A 13,071-nucleotide genomic window follows, 5' to 3' on the forward strand; every position below is an offset into this window, starting at 1 on the left:
TCCCAGGTTCCTCATTATTGGAGGGGAGAAGGTGCATTAAGAACCCAAACTGGAGGAGAGCTGCGTTTCTGGTTGCCAAAGCTTGAATGAACAACCTTTGCACTTGGCCTGAAGGAACACCCATTTAAGCAGAGAATACACATCTCATTGCCTAGGATAAGCAATAATGTAAACAGCAGTTGAGCCAGGCCCTCAGAAGGGCCTTAATGTTTTTGCCAGAGGAAAGCCCCAGCCAATTATGAGGCAAGTCTCCCTTTTTATGAGCCCCAGAGTAAAGGAGCTGAGAGACTTTAGAGCTGTGTTCTCTCAGACCTGGCTTGGTTCCAGGAAACCCATAAATCTACATTCAATCAAGATTTTGAAATCTAACCAGAACTGGTTTATTATGAAATGGCAGTGTTGTGTGTTTGTGTGTGTAGGTGTCAAGATACCTACATCAGATAAATAGATTGTCATCTCCAGATATGTACTTGTACTTTATGGACCATGTTTCTTCTGCGCAGTGCTGCTGCGTGTCTTGCCCACCGTGTTGCGTTGTGAAGTTGGCTTGTCCAATACAAAAGCCAGCTGCTGTTCAGTCAATTGCTCCTCCTGACATATGAGTGAAGTGAGGAAAGGACTCCTAACATTACCACCCCCCTTCTGCATTTAGGCAGGGGAACACAGCTCAGTGCAGAGCTACATTCCTTACAGGAGGTCCCAGACTCAGCTCCTGGTATCTCCGGTTTAAAATGTTGTAAGGAGTGTGAGCGAAGCAACCTCTGCACCCAGTTCCAAGAACCTGCCATTCTGAGTAGACAGAGATGCACTATATAGAATAATAGACTGATTGGACATAAATAAGGTGGCTTCCTGTTCTCCTACATGGCATATCTGTTTAATTGAAACCTTACCCACTGCCCACTCTCCAGCTGGTTGTCCTATAGCTTTCATTCCGTCTGAGAGAAACCTTTACCACCCATCTTTTGTGAGTTGCGATGAGAGCTTGCCAGCTCCTATGCTGTCACACAGCTTCTGGCCTGGCCACATTTGCTTTTGGCTGGGCTGGCTGCAGTGGAGATCTACTAGACGGCTCTAGCAGCATGGATTTTAACAGCATGGGTTGGTTTTTTAAAAAAGAAATGCAATCTTACCTTCTTCTCAGATAAATCATGGTCTAGCTCATCCTCAGAATCCTCACTTTGCTGCTGCTGTTGCTGCTGCATGTCCTTCATTTTGTTCAGCAGTTCTGCCTTGGGTGCAGATGTGCTGTAGTAAGTGGAATTGGTTGTCAAGGGGATAGCTGAAGGCAGGGGCTGCTCCTCTTTCCTAAGCCAAGGTGAAAAAAAGAGCAACACCCAATTTTAATTCGCTTCCTGACATTCTGCACATTGAAAGAAGGACAGTAATCATTTTGAAACGCTGTTTGCAGCAAGTAAATTGTAGGGCTTCGAGAAAGGCTCTTTCACCCTGGGGCTATTGCAGGGGCTAATGTCTAGCATGAAATAACCATATCATTCTGGCACTCTCAGACCCTAGCTAAAGAGACGGGCAATTAAAAGAAACTGCCAAAATCATTGCCTGAAAATGCTGATTTCCATTTTGCCCCTTAATTGATGCTCCCTTGTCAGTGTTTAGATTTCCACACTGTATCCTTGATTATATGGCCAGTGGCAGGAAGGTAATGTTTAAACCTCTTTGGGGCTCTCATTAGACCTGACTATATAATCCCATAAGCATAACTTTTAGTGAAAAACACAGCTGCTCTTGTTTCATTATCCACAGTTCTAATGCTTAAATTGCAAGCCTTAAAAGGGTCCTGCTACTGAACGCAACCTTTTGGAAAACCTATTTCATTGCCATTTTGAAAATAAGATAGGGAAGGCACTATGAGCAGGTTTGCGCAAAATGCTAAGCTAATGCAAACCTCAGCAAGGTGATGTGAATGTGCAGGCTCTGTGCTCCTCCCTAGCCCTTTTTGCAAGATTTGGTTTAGGGTGTTGTCTGAACAAGGACTCCAAGATAAGCACTCTCTTCACTCAACACTAGCTGTAGCCAAGAACAAACCTCGGAAAACAGAATGTGCTAGCTATTACCCGACAGTAAAGCTAAATTGCAATTGGCTAATTTGCAGCCGGATCCTATGCATGTTTAGTTCAAGGTAAGTCCCACTGAATCCACTTGGCTTTACTCCCAAATAAACATGCATACACAGGGTTTTGTCAAATAAGATTTATAGAATTTGCAAACTGGTTGCTGCCTATTTGATCAAGGTGGTTTACATCCCTTCCCCCAAAGGTAAACATTTAGAATGGGACTAGGCAGCCTACCAAGAGTCACACCAGTCTGAGGAAAGACTTGAGAAAACTCAACAGGACCTACAACTCTTTGAACTTCTGCCGAAGATAAGACACACTGTTGTCTGGCTTCACCCCCTTGGATAAGCTGGACCCAAATAGGCAACACCATAAGAGGAACTATCAGGTGGGCAGGAAGGAGATAAAGACTCCATTTTCCCTACTGGGTCTTGGTAGATCTAAATTGAGACCCATGGTGGGTCTTATCAGGTCCACAGCCTGGAGATTCCCACCCCTCTTTCAAACTGTGAAATCTACTGACAGAAAGAGGATATATAAAAATGTCATTAATGACCAAGCAAATTAATAAACTTCCACTGCTACATAAAATGTCAAGTAACAGTGTTGTCTCTGTGTAGAATGTAGCTGTCAACAGCAAATAGCATATAACAGCATGTTTGCAAGTTATGGCCAGGCTGCTACTGGGCTATGTTCGAGTTGCTGGCACTAATCTATAGGCTCCTATACAGCTCATAGCCAGGATACTTTATATATATATATATATATTTTAATAAATATTTATTAAGGTTTTTAAATATAAATGCGCACATAATAAACAATCTTACTTCTTTTACAACAATTTCAACACTTCTTTGGACTCCCTCACGTCTCCCGCTCCCATTTACATCGTTAAAATTTTTTTCCAAACAAATTATCAACTTGTTTACAATCTCATGTCCACTCATTCAAATATAATCTAGCACTTCTTCCAAAAAACTTTTATATTTTCTTTAGTCTCACTTATCATCAAATTTAAATCTAGTTTAGTGGTGGCCAATTTTTTATAATCTAGCATCCTTCTTAACATTCAACCAAATTACAATGTTTTTGTAGATACATCTTAAATTTCTCCCAGTCTTCCTCCATCTTCTCTTCTCCCAGATCACGGATTCTGGCGGTCATCTCGGCCAGTTGCATATAGTCCATCAGCTGCATCTGCCACTCTTCCAGTGTGGGTAGATCTTGAGTTTTCCAGTTTTTTGCAATAAGAATCCTTGCTGCCGTTGTTGCATACATAAAAAATGTTCGATCCTTCTTTAAGGCATAGCCAGGATACTTTATAGACCAACTTATATACCCACTCACTGCAGTCTATGTGACAGCTTCTCCTCTACAACTTTCAAAGATATCAGAAGCCCACTTCACAGTAACACAGAGCAGGGCTTTTAGTGTAACTGCCCCTGTTCTTTGGACCAACATTCCTGTCAAATTATGGCAGGCCACCACTATCTGCATTTTCCAGAAACAACCAAAGAACTGCAAACCACCGATGAAGGTTGCAGAAATTCATGCCCTGTTTGTGAGCTTACTGGAGACATTTTGCTGCTTCAAAAAAGTGTATTGGACTATACGAACCCACAAGGACACATCTTGATTTGCATTTATATTATAAAAGTCCCTCTTTCTAAACAGAAAATAAGCCGATCAAATGCACACATTGGGCAAAGGAAAGGAGAAAAGGCTTAAGGTTAATATATATCTACTCACTTGTCCTCTGCAGTTTTTGGTGAAGGGTTTTTTAGAAGCAGCTTTCTGCGTTGCTGGGCTTCTTCCAAGAGATGTTCATCTTTCGGAAATATTCCCACCATCAGGTCCATTGTAGTTTTTATTTTCGCATTTGGGTCCAGAATATCCGCTAGTGACTTATCCTTGCCCACAATCTCTCTGGCCAGCTCTTCCGACTTCCAGTCTTCCATGGTCTTTTCTTTGGCCCTCATATAGCTGACTGCATGGGCAGAAGTATCACTGTCCTTTGTGTTGTTCCCAGGCGCTTCGGCGGGCTGCAAACAAGGGAGAAGGCTTTTGTTCTCAGGCTCTGGCTCCACCCCCTGCCTCGTGTAAGCACAGAAACGGGAGTAGGACTGTTCAGAAGTGCTGAGAGTTTTAATCTGGTCCTTCTCCAAGCCGCTTGGCAAAGCAGGAAGTTCAATGGTGCTCACAAGGTTCTGCCTACTTTCCTTCTCTGCGTGGCTCTCAGAATGTACAATCTTTATGGGAACCATCTTCACAGTTGTGTTGTTATCCATCACTCTTTCGATTCTTGAGAAAAGAGAACAACGTTAACGGCTCAAAATGGCCCATCACATTTATTTTGTGCAAGATATTTAGGGAAATATATAGGGACCGTCAAATGTAAGGAGCAAACAACACATCAAAGTTTTACCCTTCCTTTCCTTTCAATTGGTTAGGCAGCAGGAAGCAGGAAGTAGGCATAAATGGAGAGTTCTCTAGATGGAGGGATGCAGAAAGTGGAATACCCCAAGGATCAGTAATGGGACCTGTGCTTTTCAAACAATTCCACATAACTTGGATGTTTGCCCCAATAACATTAAATAAGTGAGCACAAGATTGCCAACTTTTCATTTATTTGTAAGCATTCAGTGCTTTGGGTATTTTAAGCCAGTTATGCCAGCACAGATGACGACACAGCTGAAAAACCACAGCAGCCATTCATAAATGGATTTGTGGTTTGCAAGCAGCATTACAACAGATATGATCTATTCTGATATATGCAGCATGTTGCTATAGCTACATTGATGCAGATCATTTATTGGGCCATATTGTCAGTGCCTATCTTGAAGATCAGAAATATTGCCCAATGCTGGCACAGCACGGTCATGTCCTTGAGACATATGTGATCTATGAGGCACTTATTTATCAATATAAGGTCACTATCTTTGCATGCAAATACTGCAAATATAGAAAGGAATTAAACACAGTATGATAAATTTACTTCTCTACATTTATCAGTTTTGAACATTTAATCTAAATAAGAGTAAAGTTATGTGCTTGCCAGCATATTTTGCATTGAATGTTTGACAAATTAAACTGAATGTCTGACATTTGGTGACAGCCAACATTCACATTTGATGTTGACAATCCCAGACAAGTTTTGTGAATGTCTGAAAACTCAAGAGACACTGAGATTTACTCAGTATGCATAGCTAAGAATAAAAAAGGATTGGACTGATAGCTCCATTTGAAAGATAAAATAAATAAGTTGCACGGTGTTTATTTGCAGATGATTTATGGGCGGCAGTACCCATGAATGAAGAGCCAGGTGAATGTGAAATATAGTTGTACCTTGGAAGTCACACGGAATCGTTCGACTTCCATAATGTTCGGAAACCAAAGAACGGCTTCTGATTGACTGCAATAAGCTCCTGCAGCCAATTAGAAGCTGTGGAAGCCCCTTCGGACATTCGGGTTCCAAAGAATGTTTGCAAACTGGAACAATCACTTTGGGGGTTGTTTGGATCCAAGGTATGACTCTACAACATTCATTCATACAAAATTCCATAGGAGGAAATCAGTAGACAAAAAAGTGGTCACCACCCTGTTGGCATAAATTCACTGCTGCAGCTGAGCAGGCTACAGGTAACAATAATTAATTAAGGGCAATAATCATGTCAATGTAAATCTTAAGACAAGATGGTTAACAATTCATGTAAAACTGCCTTACCTTGTGGGATTCTCATCCTGAACAGCCACAGGAGGCTTATCCGTCAACTTCTGTGGAGCAAATTGTGGAGAAGGGGACCTTGAGGTCTCCATTCCTGGTTTCAAATGGTAGCGATAAGTTGAAGATGGACCAGGTTCAGGTTTGAGGCGTGCTTTTTCTTCTAAGTGCTGGCAAACATTCTCGATGGGCACTGACTGGCGAGGCTCGGGCAGCTCAGCGCTTTTCAATTTTTCAAAAACCTTTACAGGAGTCTGAGAAGGAGACACGTTAACCTCAACTGCACTGGCAGCAATGGCAGAATGGGAATGAGCTGGCTTGCTGGGCGCTGTCAGTGAAGACTCTGAGGAAGCAGCAAGTGACGCTGAAGAATTGTCTTGTCGCCTGTATTTATTCTCTCGTTTTGAAGGGGAAGGCCTCTGGGGCACAGGCCCATGTTTCTTACTCAGCAGCGCTGGATCTTCCTGCAGGCTTCCCTCTCCTCTGACTTGTGGTGGGCAGAAGCGGTCCCCGTTGGATATTTGCAGCTCAGAAATAGCAAGAGGCAGCGCACTGTAATCTTTGTTTTTCTCCCTCACATTTTCCTGTGAGTATCTGTAATCACTAGGCAGTGTCCCAGATCTACCTCGGCTCCCCTGAGAAGCAAGTGTAGCCTGTACTGCATGTGAGGGCCTAGCAGACAATTTCCATTTGTTTCCTAAGCTGTAATCCTGCTGAGCGGCAGGCTCTTCTGGACGGAATTCTGAGTACCCTGTGTCAGCTGGTCTAGAAAAACAAAGGGGAGAATCACAGTTGTTTAGCCATTCCCTGAGCATCACTACAAGTGTACCATGTACCTTCAAACGCCAAAGATGATGATATATAGTGGTACCTCAGTTTTCAAGCATCTCAGAAGCCAAACGTTTCAGTTTTCATACGCCGAAAACCCAGAGGTAAATGCTTCAAACTTCAGAGGCGGCTTCCTGTTTGAGTTTTCTGTACGTTTTGAGGCTTCCGTATTGAGTTCTTGGTTTTCAAACATTTTAGAAGTCAAACAGTCTTCCGGAACAGATTATATTTGAAAACCAAGGTACCACTGTACTTTCCTCAATTACTTATAAACAGCACCATGCTACTTATACAAAAGCTGCAAGAAAATATATGGGATTTCTAATAAAATCAAAACACAGTGTCAGGGCACATTCAAGTTATGTTGTACCATGCAAAGTGAGTTAACTTGGGGAGGTATACAACTAAGAAATACAGAATTTCCCCCTCTTTTGCTTGTGGAGGTGGTTGCGTGTATAGAATTATGCACAAACTGCCTGGTTCTCATTGATTAATGGGCTCAGTATCCAATTATATAATGATATTTAAAACAAATATTGCCATCTTCCCCCTTCCTTTTTTTTTCTAGGAAAAAATTCGGACAGCTAGGTTATACTACACTTTGAGATGGTGCTGAAAGGGTTGAATAAAGCAAAGAAAATATAAGTATTGTGCAGAAGGAGGCAACAAGATATGGCAGCATTTGAGTAAGAAGACCAATTGACCTCTACTGAATGTTACTGTGGTTAAAGAGAGCCATTTGGGATGAGGCAGTAACCCCCAAGGTATACTCTGGTTCACTGAAATGGGCTCAGGGATGAACAACAGGGGAGGAAGCTTTGTCTGAAGGAACAACCCAAATGGAGGTAACTATTGATGGCAAGCAGGGGCAAGAAAGAGACAGAAAAGGAGGAAGTTGACAAGGAGACAGTGCACAGTACAGGGGATGGAGAACAGGATGGAAGACTTGAGAAGGAAGAGGGAGGAGGAGATAGCAGAGATTGAAGATTTGGAGGGGAATGCTTAGGTGGGGGATCAGTCGGAACAGGAGGTGCACCAAGGCCAAAGACAGCCAGGTCTCAGCATGTTTTAAAGGACTGAATTGGCCCTTTAAAAATGTACAGTGTATGGTCAAACAGTGGTGTTTTTTCTTCTTCAAGAATTAAAGAATTAGAAGCAAGCAGAAGTACCTCTGAGAACCAGCAAGAAGGCAGGTTTGCTCTCTGATTAGAGAAGGCTGGAGAGATACTGTGAGAGTAGAAAAGAAGCTGAAACAGAAAAGCAGGAGTCTTTAGGAATTCTGCTTCTTATTTACAGAGCAAGTGCAATAGTCTACACAGTTTCACTTAATGAACTAAACACATATGTTGAAATTCTATGACTGGACTGTGGATGCTGAAGGAAATCTTATAGAAAGCCATGATTTTACTTAAATCTACCATCATTAATTAAAGCTAAATTATACAGGTCTATATTTATTGAATTAACGTCAGAACTACTCTTGCTGTTCTGGAAAGAATACTGGTTCATGGCACCCAGAAATAAGTGAAATAACTATAAACCATTATTACATATTAGTTAAAATATATGTTCAAGGATGCTGCTCGCATTCCAAATACCTTAGCATTCCTATAAGACTCTGCATCTGAAAAATGCCTTCTCACAAAAGCAAACTCCAGATGCTACTCTGGGTGACAATTTAAAATGTTTTTAATGCAAATAAGGCACATTAAAACATCGAAGTTACTTTTGGGATTATTCCAGCGTCATTTATGTGGGTTGCCTGTATATCCTGTAGCGTGCTGTTAGCAATCACTCTGAAAATTAAAGAGAAATGCCAATTGTGGTGGCAACTAATATAAATGCAAAAAGATTTAGATTGATATGTGGATGATAGGAATATCAAGGGCTAGAGGGTGTGATATATCCTTAGCATGTCTGCTATTAACATCAAATTGCTTAAGGCAGGCTTAGGTATTGTGTTTAGCGCTGAATTTTCTGAATTACCTGTCTGGCTATTTTAGGTAAACAGTGTATCAACCAAGGTCGAACAGTGATCTAATTCATCACTTCTTACCTCCCTCAAAGAGTTTGCTATGCTTTTCTGGGAATGAAGCCAACATTAGAATCTATTTGAAACTAATATATATGTGAGATTGACAGATTTTATACCTTTATTTATTATTATATATATTATAATCCTTATATATTCATTAGCTGCAGGATAAGGATGGGGAACCTGTGGCCCTCCTGATGTTATTGGACTTTAACCCTCATCATCTCTGCCATGCTTGTGGGTCCTACAATATCTGGAAGGTATCAGATTTCCCACTGCTCATTGCATGTCTAAATCATTTTTTAAATTTTATTTATATAGTTGGGTAAAAGGGTTCTTAGTATGCTGCTTCAGCTTCCAAATGTTTCATTATTTTACCCATCTTTCTGCTAAAGTGCACCTACCATAAGGTTACCATAAGTCCCCGTTTCCACCTACAAATCAGTGCCCTGACAAAATCCATTGAAGTTGAAAAGTGTCCCCGGATTCATGGGAAAAAATCTGGTAACCTTAACCTACCATACATACTATCGTCCTCTTCATCCCAACTTTTGCCACATACCTCAAAAATATACATTCTAAGTAATTATTATAATGAAAGTTTGGTTACATTATCATTTTGGGGGTTGTTGTTATGGTTAGCACTGTTAAGACACCGACCGGGTAAAGGAGTCATTCTTCATTCTGGTCAACAGTTGAGGACGCCAGCTTCCATTCTAAAGCACCCTTACATAAATGGCTTTTACAGAATCCAGCTTTCCAGATGCATCTGAACACCAGCTGAGGTGCCAGAAGCCATCCTGCTCTGGGAAGTGAATTAGATACAGGTGGGTCTCCAGTGGGAAGGGAGTTCCTTGAGTGGAACTTCTATTCTAGTTATGGAAGCAAACTTAATGTAATTTGAAGAATTAAATATGGATGCTAAGGACCCTGGGTTGATGGAAGCCAATGATCTGTCTGCCCATTAACTTCAAAAACAGAAGAATTTCACTCAAATGTAAGTTTATTTCATCTATGAGCCACCCCAAAGCATACTGAAGAAGAATGAAATTGAGACATCAGATGGACATTAGGTAATTGGTACAGAGTTATTATATGCTAGAAAATGGCCACTACGATGACACAAGGTGGTGTGTGTGTGTGTGTGTGTGTGTTGCAAGGGCTTGTCTGCTGCAAATACCCCAGGGGGTAGGTTGCAGTGTGCCTGTGTTCTTTGCACAGAGATATGCATTGGGATTCCCTGTAGGATTCCTTGTCAGCCTGGCACTGCTTTTGTCATGGTGACTTTAATATATTAAATCAGGTGGTAGGAAATATACAAAGGGAGCTAGCAAATGGAAGTAACCTTTGCTATACTCCTATTGAAATGGCTTATAGAAAACTTTTTTTAAAAAAAAAGGCATTAGTATACATTCATTTTGTTATTATATTGTTTGAGATGCACCAAGGCAGACAAATTCTCCTAGTTTTTTAACTGCACGTTTGAATGCGTGTTCATGCAAGGAAGATGAAAACAGGAAACTGGAGAGGTATTTCAACATTGAAAAGAAAGACACTCTGCATCTCAGCATGCAAATTTGAGAAGGGCCTGTAAGGAAGCCAAAACTGACAATATGTACAACTGACATGGCATGCTTGAACAAGAGTTTCAGTCTCCGATACAACTTCTTTAAGGATCCTTTTGGCTTCTAGCACAGTTGCAGAAGTAGCAAAATGAATACAACAACGTTGTCATTCGGATGACCTTACGAGATTTTCTGCTTGGCACCAACAGAATACTGTTCAGAGCACCAAGTAATTTCTGCAGAAGTGGCTGACCATTAGGGCTATAAGGAAAATCTAACCAAATTCAACACAAAGGGGTTTACACATCCAGGGTGGTGGTTTCTCATGCAACACATGCCAAGCATATTACCCCTGAAGAGACTGGATCTTACTGTTCAGAAAGGAGAAAAGAAAGAAAGCTTCAAGCAGCAGAAGAACCCAGAGGCAAAACCTGCAAAGTGTGACAGCAGAGTTAAGTATCAAGAAGTCCATACTGGGGTGGAGGGACCTACTATTACAGTGGTGCCCCGCAAGACGAACGCCTCGCAAGACGGAAAACCCGCTAGACAAAAGGGTTTTCCGTTTTGGAGGCGCTTCGCAAAACGAATTTCCCTATGGGCTTGCTTCGCAAGACGAAAATGTCTTGCGAGTTCCTGCGGGGTTTTCCCCCTTTCCCCCCCCTTTTCCTAAGCCCTAAGCCGCTTATCAGCTGATCCGCTAAAAGCCGCTAAACCGCTAATAGCGCTAATCCGCTAAGCTGTCAATGGGCTTGCTTCGCAAGACAAAAAAACCGCTATTCGAAGAGCCTCACGGAACGGATTAATTTCGTCTTGCGAGGCACCACTGTACAATGTCCATGACTTTGCAAATCAAACACACGCAAGAAACGTAATTCAGAATGCTTCATGTATCGAGGTCACATCTGAACAAAGGGAACAATTCCCACTGAAGTATTCCCCTTCTATAAAAGATAACTTTATAGCCTATCAGCCCTATCTCCCTATTCCCCAACAGAATCCCCACCCCCCTGATTAGGGCTGAAAACTCAACTTCTCCTAACCCAGGCTTCTGTCACCTCCACAGGCATGTGTACACACAGGAATCACTTCTGGAGTTCTTCCGCTGGCTCTTTGGCCTAATAGTATCACAGAACTGTAGAGTTGGAGGGACCCTGAGGTTCGCCTAGTCCAACACCCAGCAATGCAGGAATCTTTTGCCCAACATGGGGCTCAAACCCATGAACTGGAGGTTAAGAGTCTTCTGCTTGACCGCCTGAGCTTTCAGGTGGCTAGTGTTAATATTAAAATTCAAACCCACAGGCAATATTTCAGAGGCAATATTTTGAAAGCAGTGTTTATACCGAGGGGTGTAAAGCAAAGCTGCACATCTCGCCTCCCACACTGATAAGTTAATCATCATCAACATCAACATCACCACCACCAACATCATCATCATCATCATCATCATCATCATATGCTACTTTGTGAAGTGGCTCTTATTTCATTATCCTAAGGAGGTATACACAGATTACCTTCCAGTTCTGAATCTAACTGCAAGTAGGCATAAATGGGCCCAGGGTGGTAATTTAAGTACTAATGGCTTCATTTTTGTATAAGCATTCTACGGCATACTCATTTGTGTGTATGTGTGTGTATAGATATAAATAGATAATTAAATATTTTCTTTGGTTACAAAAGTACGTGCATTGTCTCTTTTTTCAGGTCACAGAATCATTTCTACTGATCAGTTACATTCAATGTGAGACTTTAATGTTGTATACAGTATACAGTTGGGGGAGAAGAGAAGTGGGGAGAGGGGGTAGTAAATCTTACATTATTTTACTTAATGTATGTGTGGGGTTTTTGTGTCAGTGTCACTTGGGTAGGTTGTCTGTCTATTCATTTATTATTTTTCCTTGGTAGTGAGCAAGGTGGGTGGGGGCAGGGAATGGTTGGTTGTCTTTGGTTGACTGCAGTAGGATTTGTTTGGGTGTGTGAGGGGACAACGACTGTTAGGTCAAGTTAGCCATATTGATTCGTATGATGTTGGTAGGTTTTTATTGTTGTCTTGTTGGGCTGTGTATGTAATAAAGCATTATTGAAAGTGTTTGTGTTTAACTTGTATTGGATAGCCTCCTTTTCCCCTCCCCTCTGGTTACACTGTAATGGCTATTGACTAAAAGCAATAAAAATCTGATTGACTTGACTATGGGCCATTATTTGTGGCGCTGTAAAAAATAATTCAGAGATACTCTTAAGGATTCCTCCCAAAGCTGTATAATAACGTTCCATGCAGTAACAGTCAGGCTCTGTAGGGATACATCTAAATTGTGCATTGTTCTTCCTCCTAATCCCTGTTCTGCTGAAAACCTCTTAATGCTCACCCAGTTTGACATGAGCACAGACTGAAAGCACATGATGTAACCATACTGAAGCTAAGCAAATCTGCGTCTACCCAGTGCCTTAATGGGAAGGCATCTGAAACCCTATGCACACCACTTTTGAGTTTTATAGTGTAGGGAAACACATGTATATCCGAATGCTGTTGTTTAGTTGGCTGTACAGGCTACACATAGTTAGAAATCATAAAGGTGTATAACTATGTAGCCGATACAGCCAAATAAACAACAACATTCAGGTACACAGATATAAATATATATCCTTAATAGTCTAAGATGCTAAACAGAAATCCCATTTGATTGCAAAACATGTAATAACTCCCAGCTCAGTTTGTAAACTCCATTGAAGGGCATTGTGTTCAGGTTAAATACCGTACATGCATGCATATATTGAGGTATGTGCAAGCCTGCTCTTAGGAAAATTAAGCTGCAATCCTTTGCATGATTAACTGGGAATATGTCCCCAATA

General features: G+C 41.4%; 1 protein-coding gene and 1 long non-coding RNA gene across 5 annotated transcripts in view; one reads left to right on the forward strand and one right to left on the reverse strand.

The window, feature by feature from the left end:
• The window catches only part of LOC309340199, a 186,286-nt gene that overhangs the window by 61,729 nt on the left and 111,486 nt on the right, over positions 1 to 13,071 (forward strand). The gene's annotated exons all lie outside the window — the stretch shown is intronic.
• SHROOM2 (shroom family member 2) overlaps positions 1 to 13,071 on the reverse strand; it is a 104,548-nt gene that overhangs the window by 4,857 nt on the left and 86,620 nt on the right. For 2 of the 4 annotated variants that reach the window (XM_081858655.1, XM_081858657.1), the window contains 4 exons: positions 7,794 to 7,871; positions 5,800 to 6,561; positions 3,825 to 4,376; positions 1,134 to 1,308 (listed from right to left, as the gene is read on the reverse strand). In XM_081858655.1, coding sequence (XP_081714781.1) covers positions 1,134 to 1,308; positions 3,825 to 4,376; positions 5,800 to 6,561; positions 7,794 to 7,871 — 1,567 coding nt within the window. Of the gene's footprint in view, positions 1 to 1,133; positions 1,309 to 3,824; positions 4,377 to 5,799; positions 6,562 to 7,793; positions 7,872 to 10,574; positions 10,656 to 13,071 lie in introns of all 4 variants that reach the window. The other 2 variants (XM_081858654.1, XM_081858656.1) reach the window with 2 other exon arrangements.

This window comes from Podarcis erhardii, assembly GCF_964252035.2.
Source record: "Podarcis erhardii genome assembly, chromosome: 4".
NCBI classification, from domain to species: domain Eukaryota; kingdom Metazoa; phylum Chordata; class Lepidosauria; order Squamata; family Lacertidae; genus Podarcis; species Podarcis erhardii.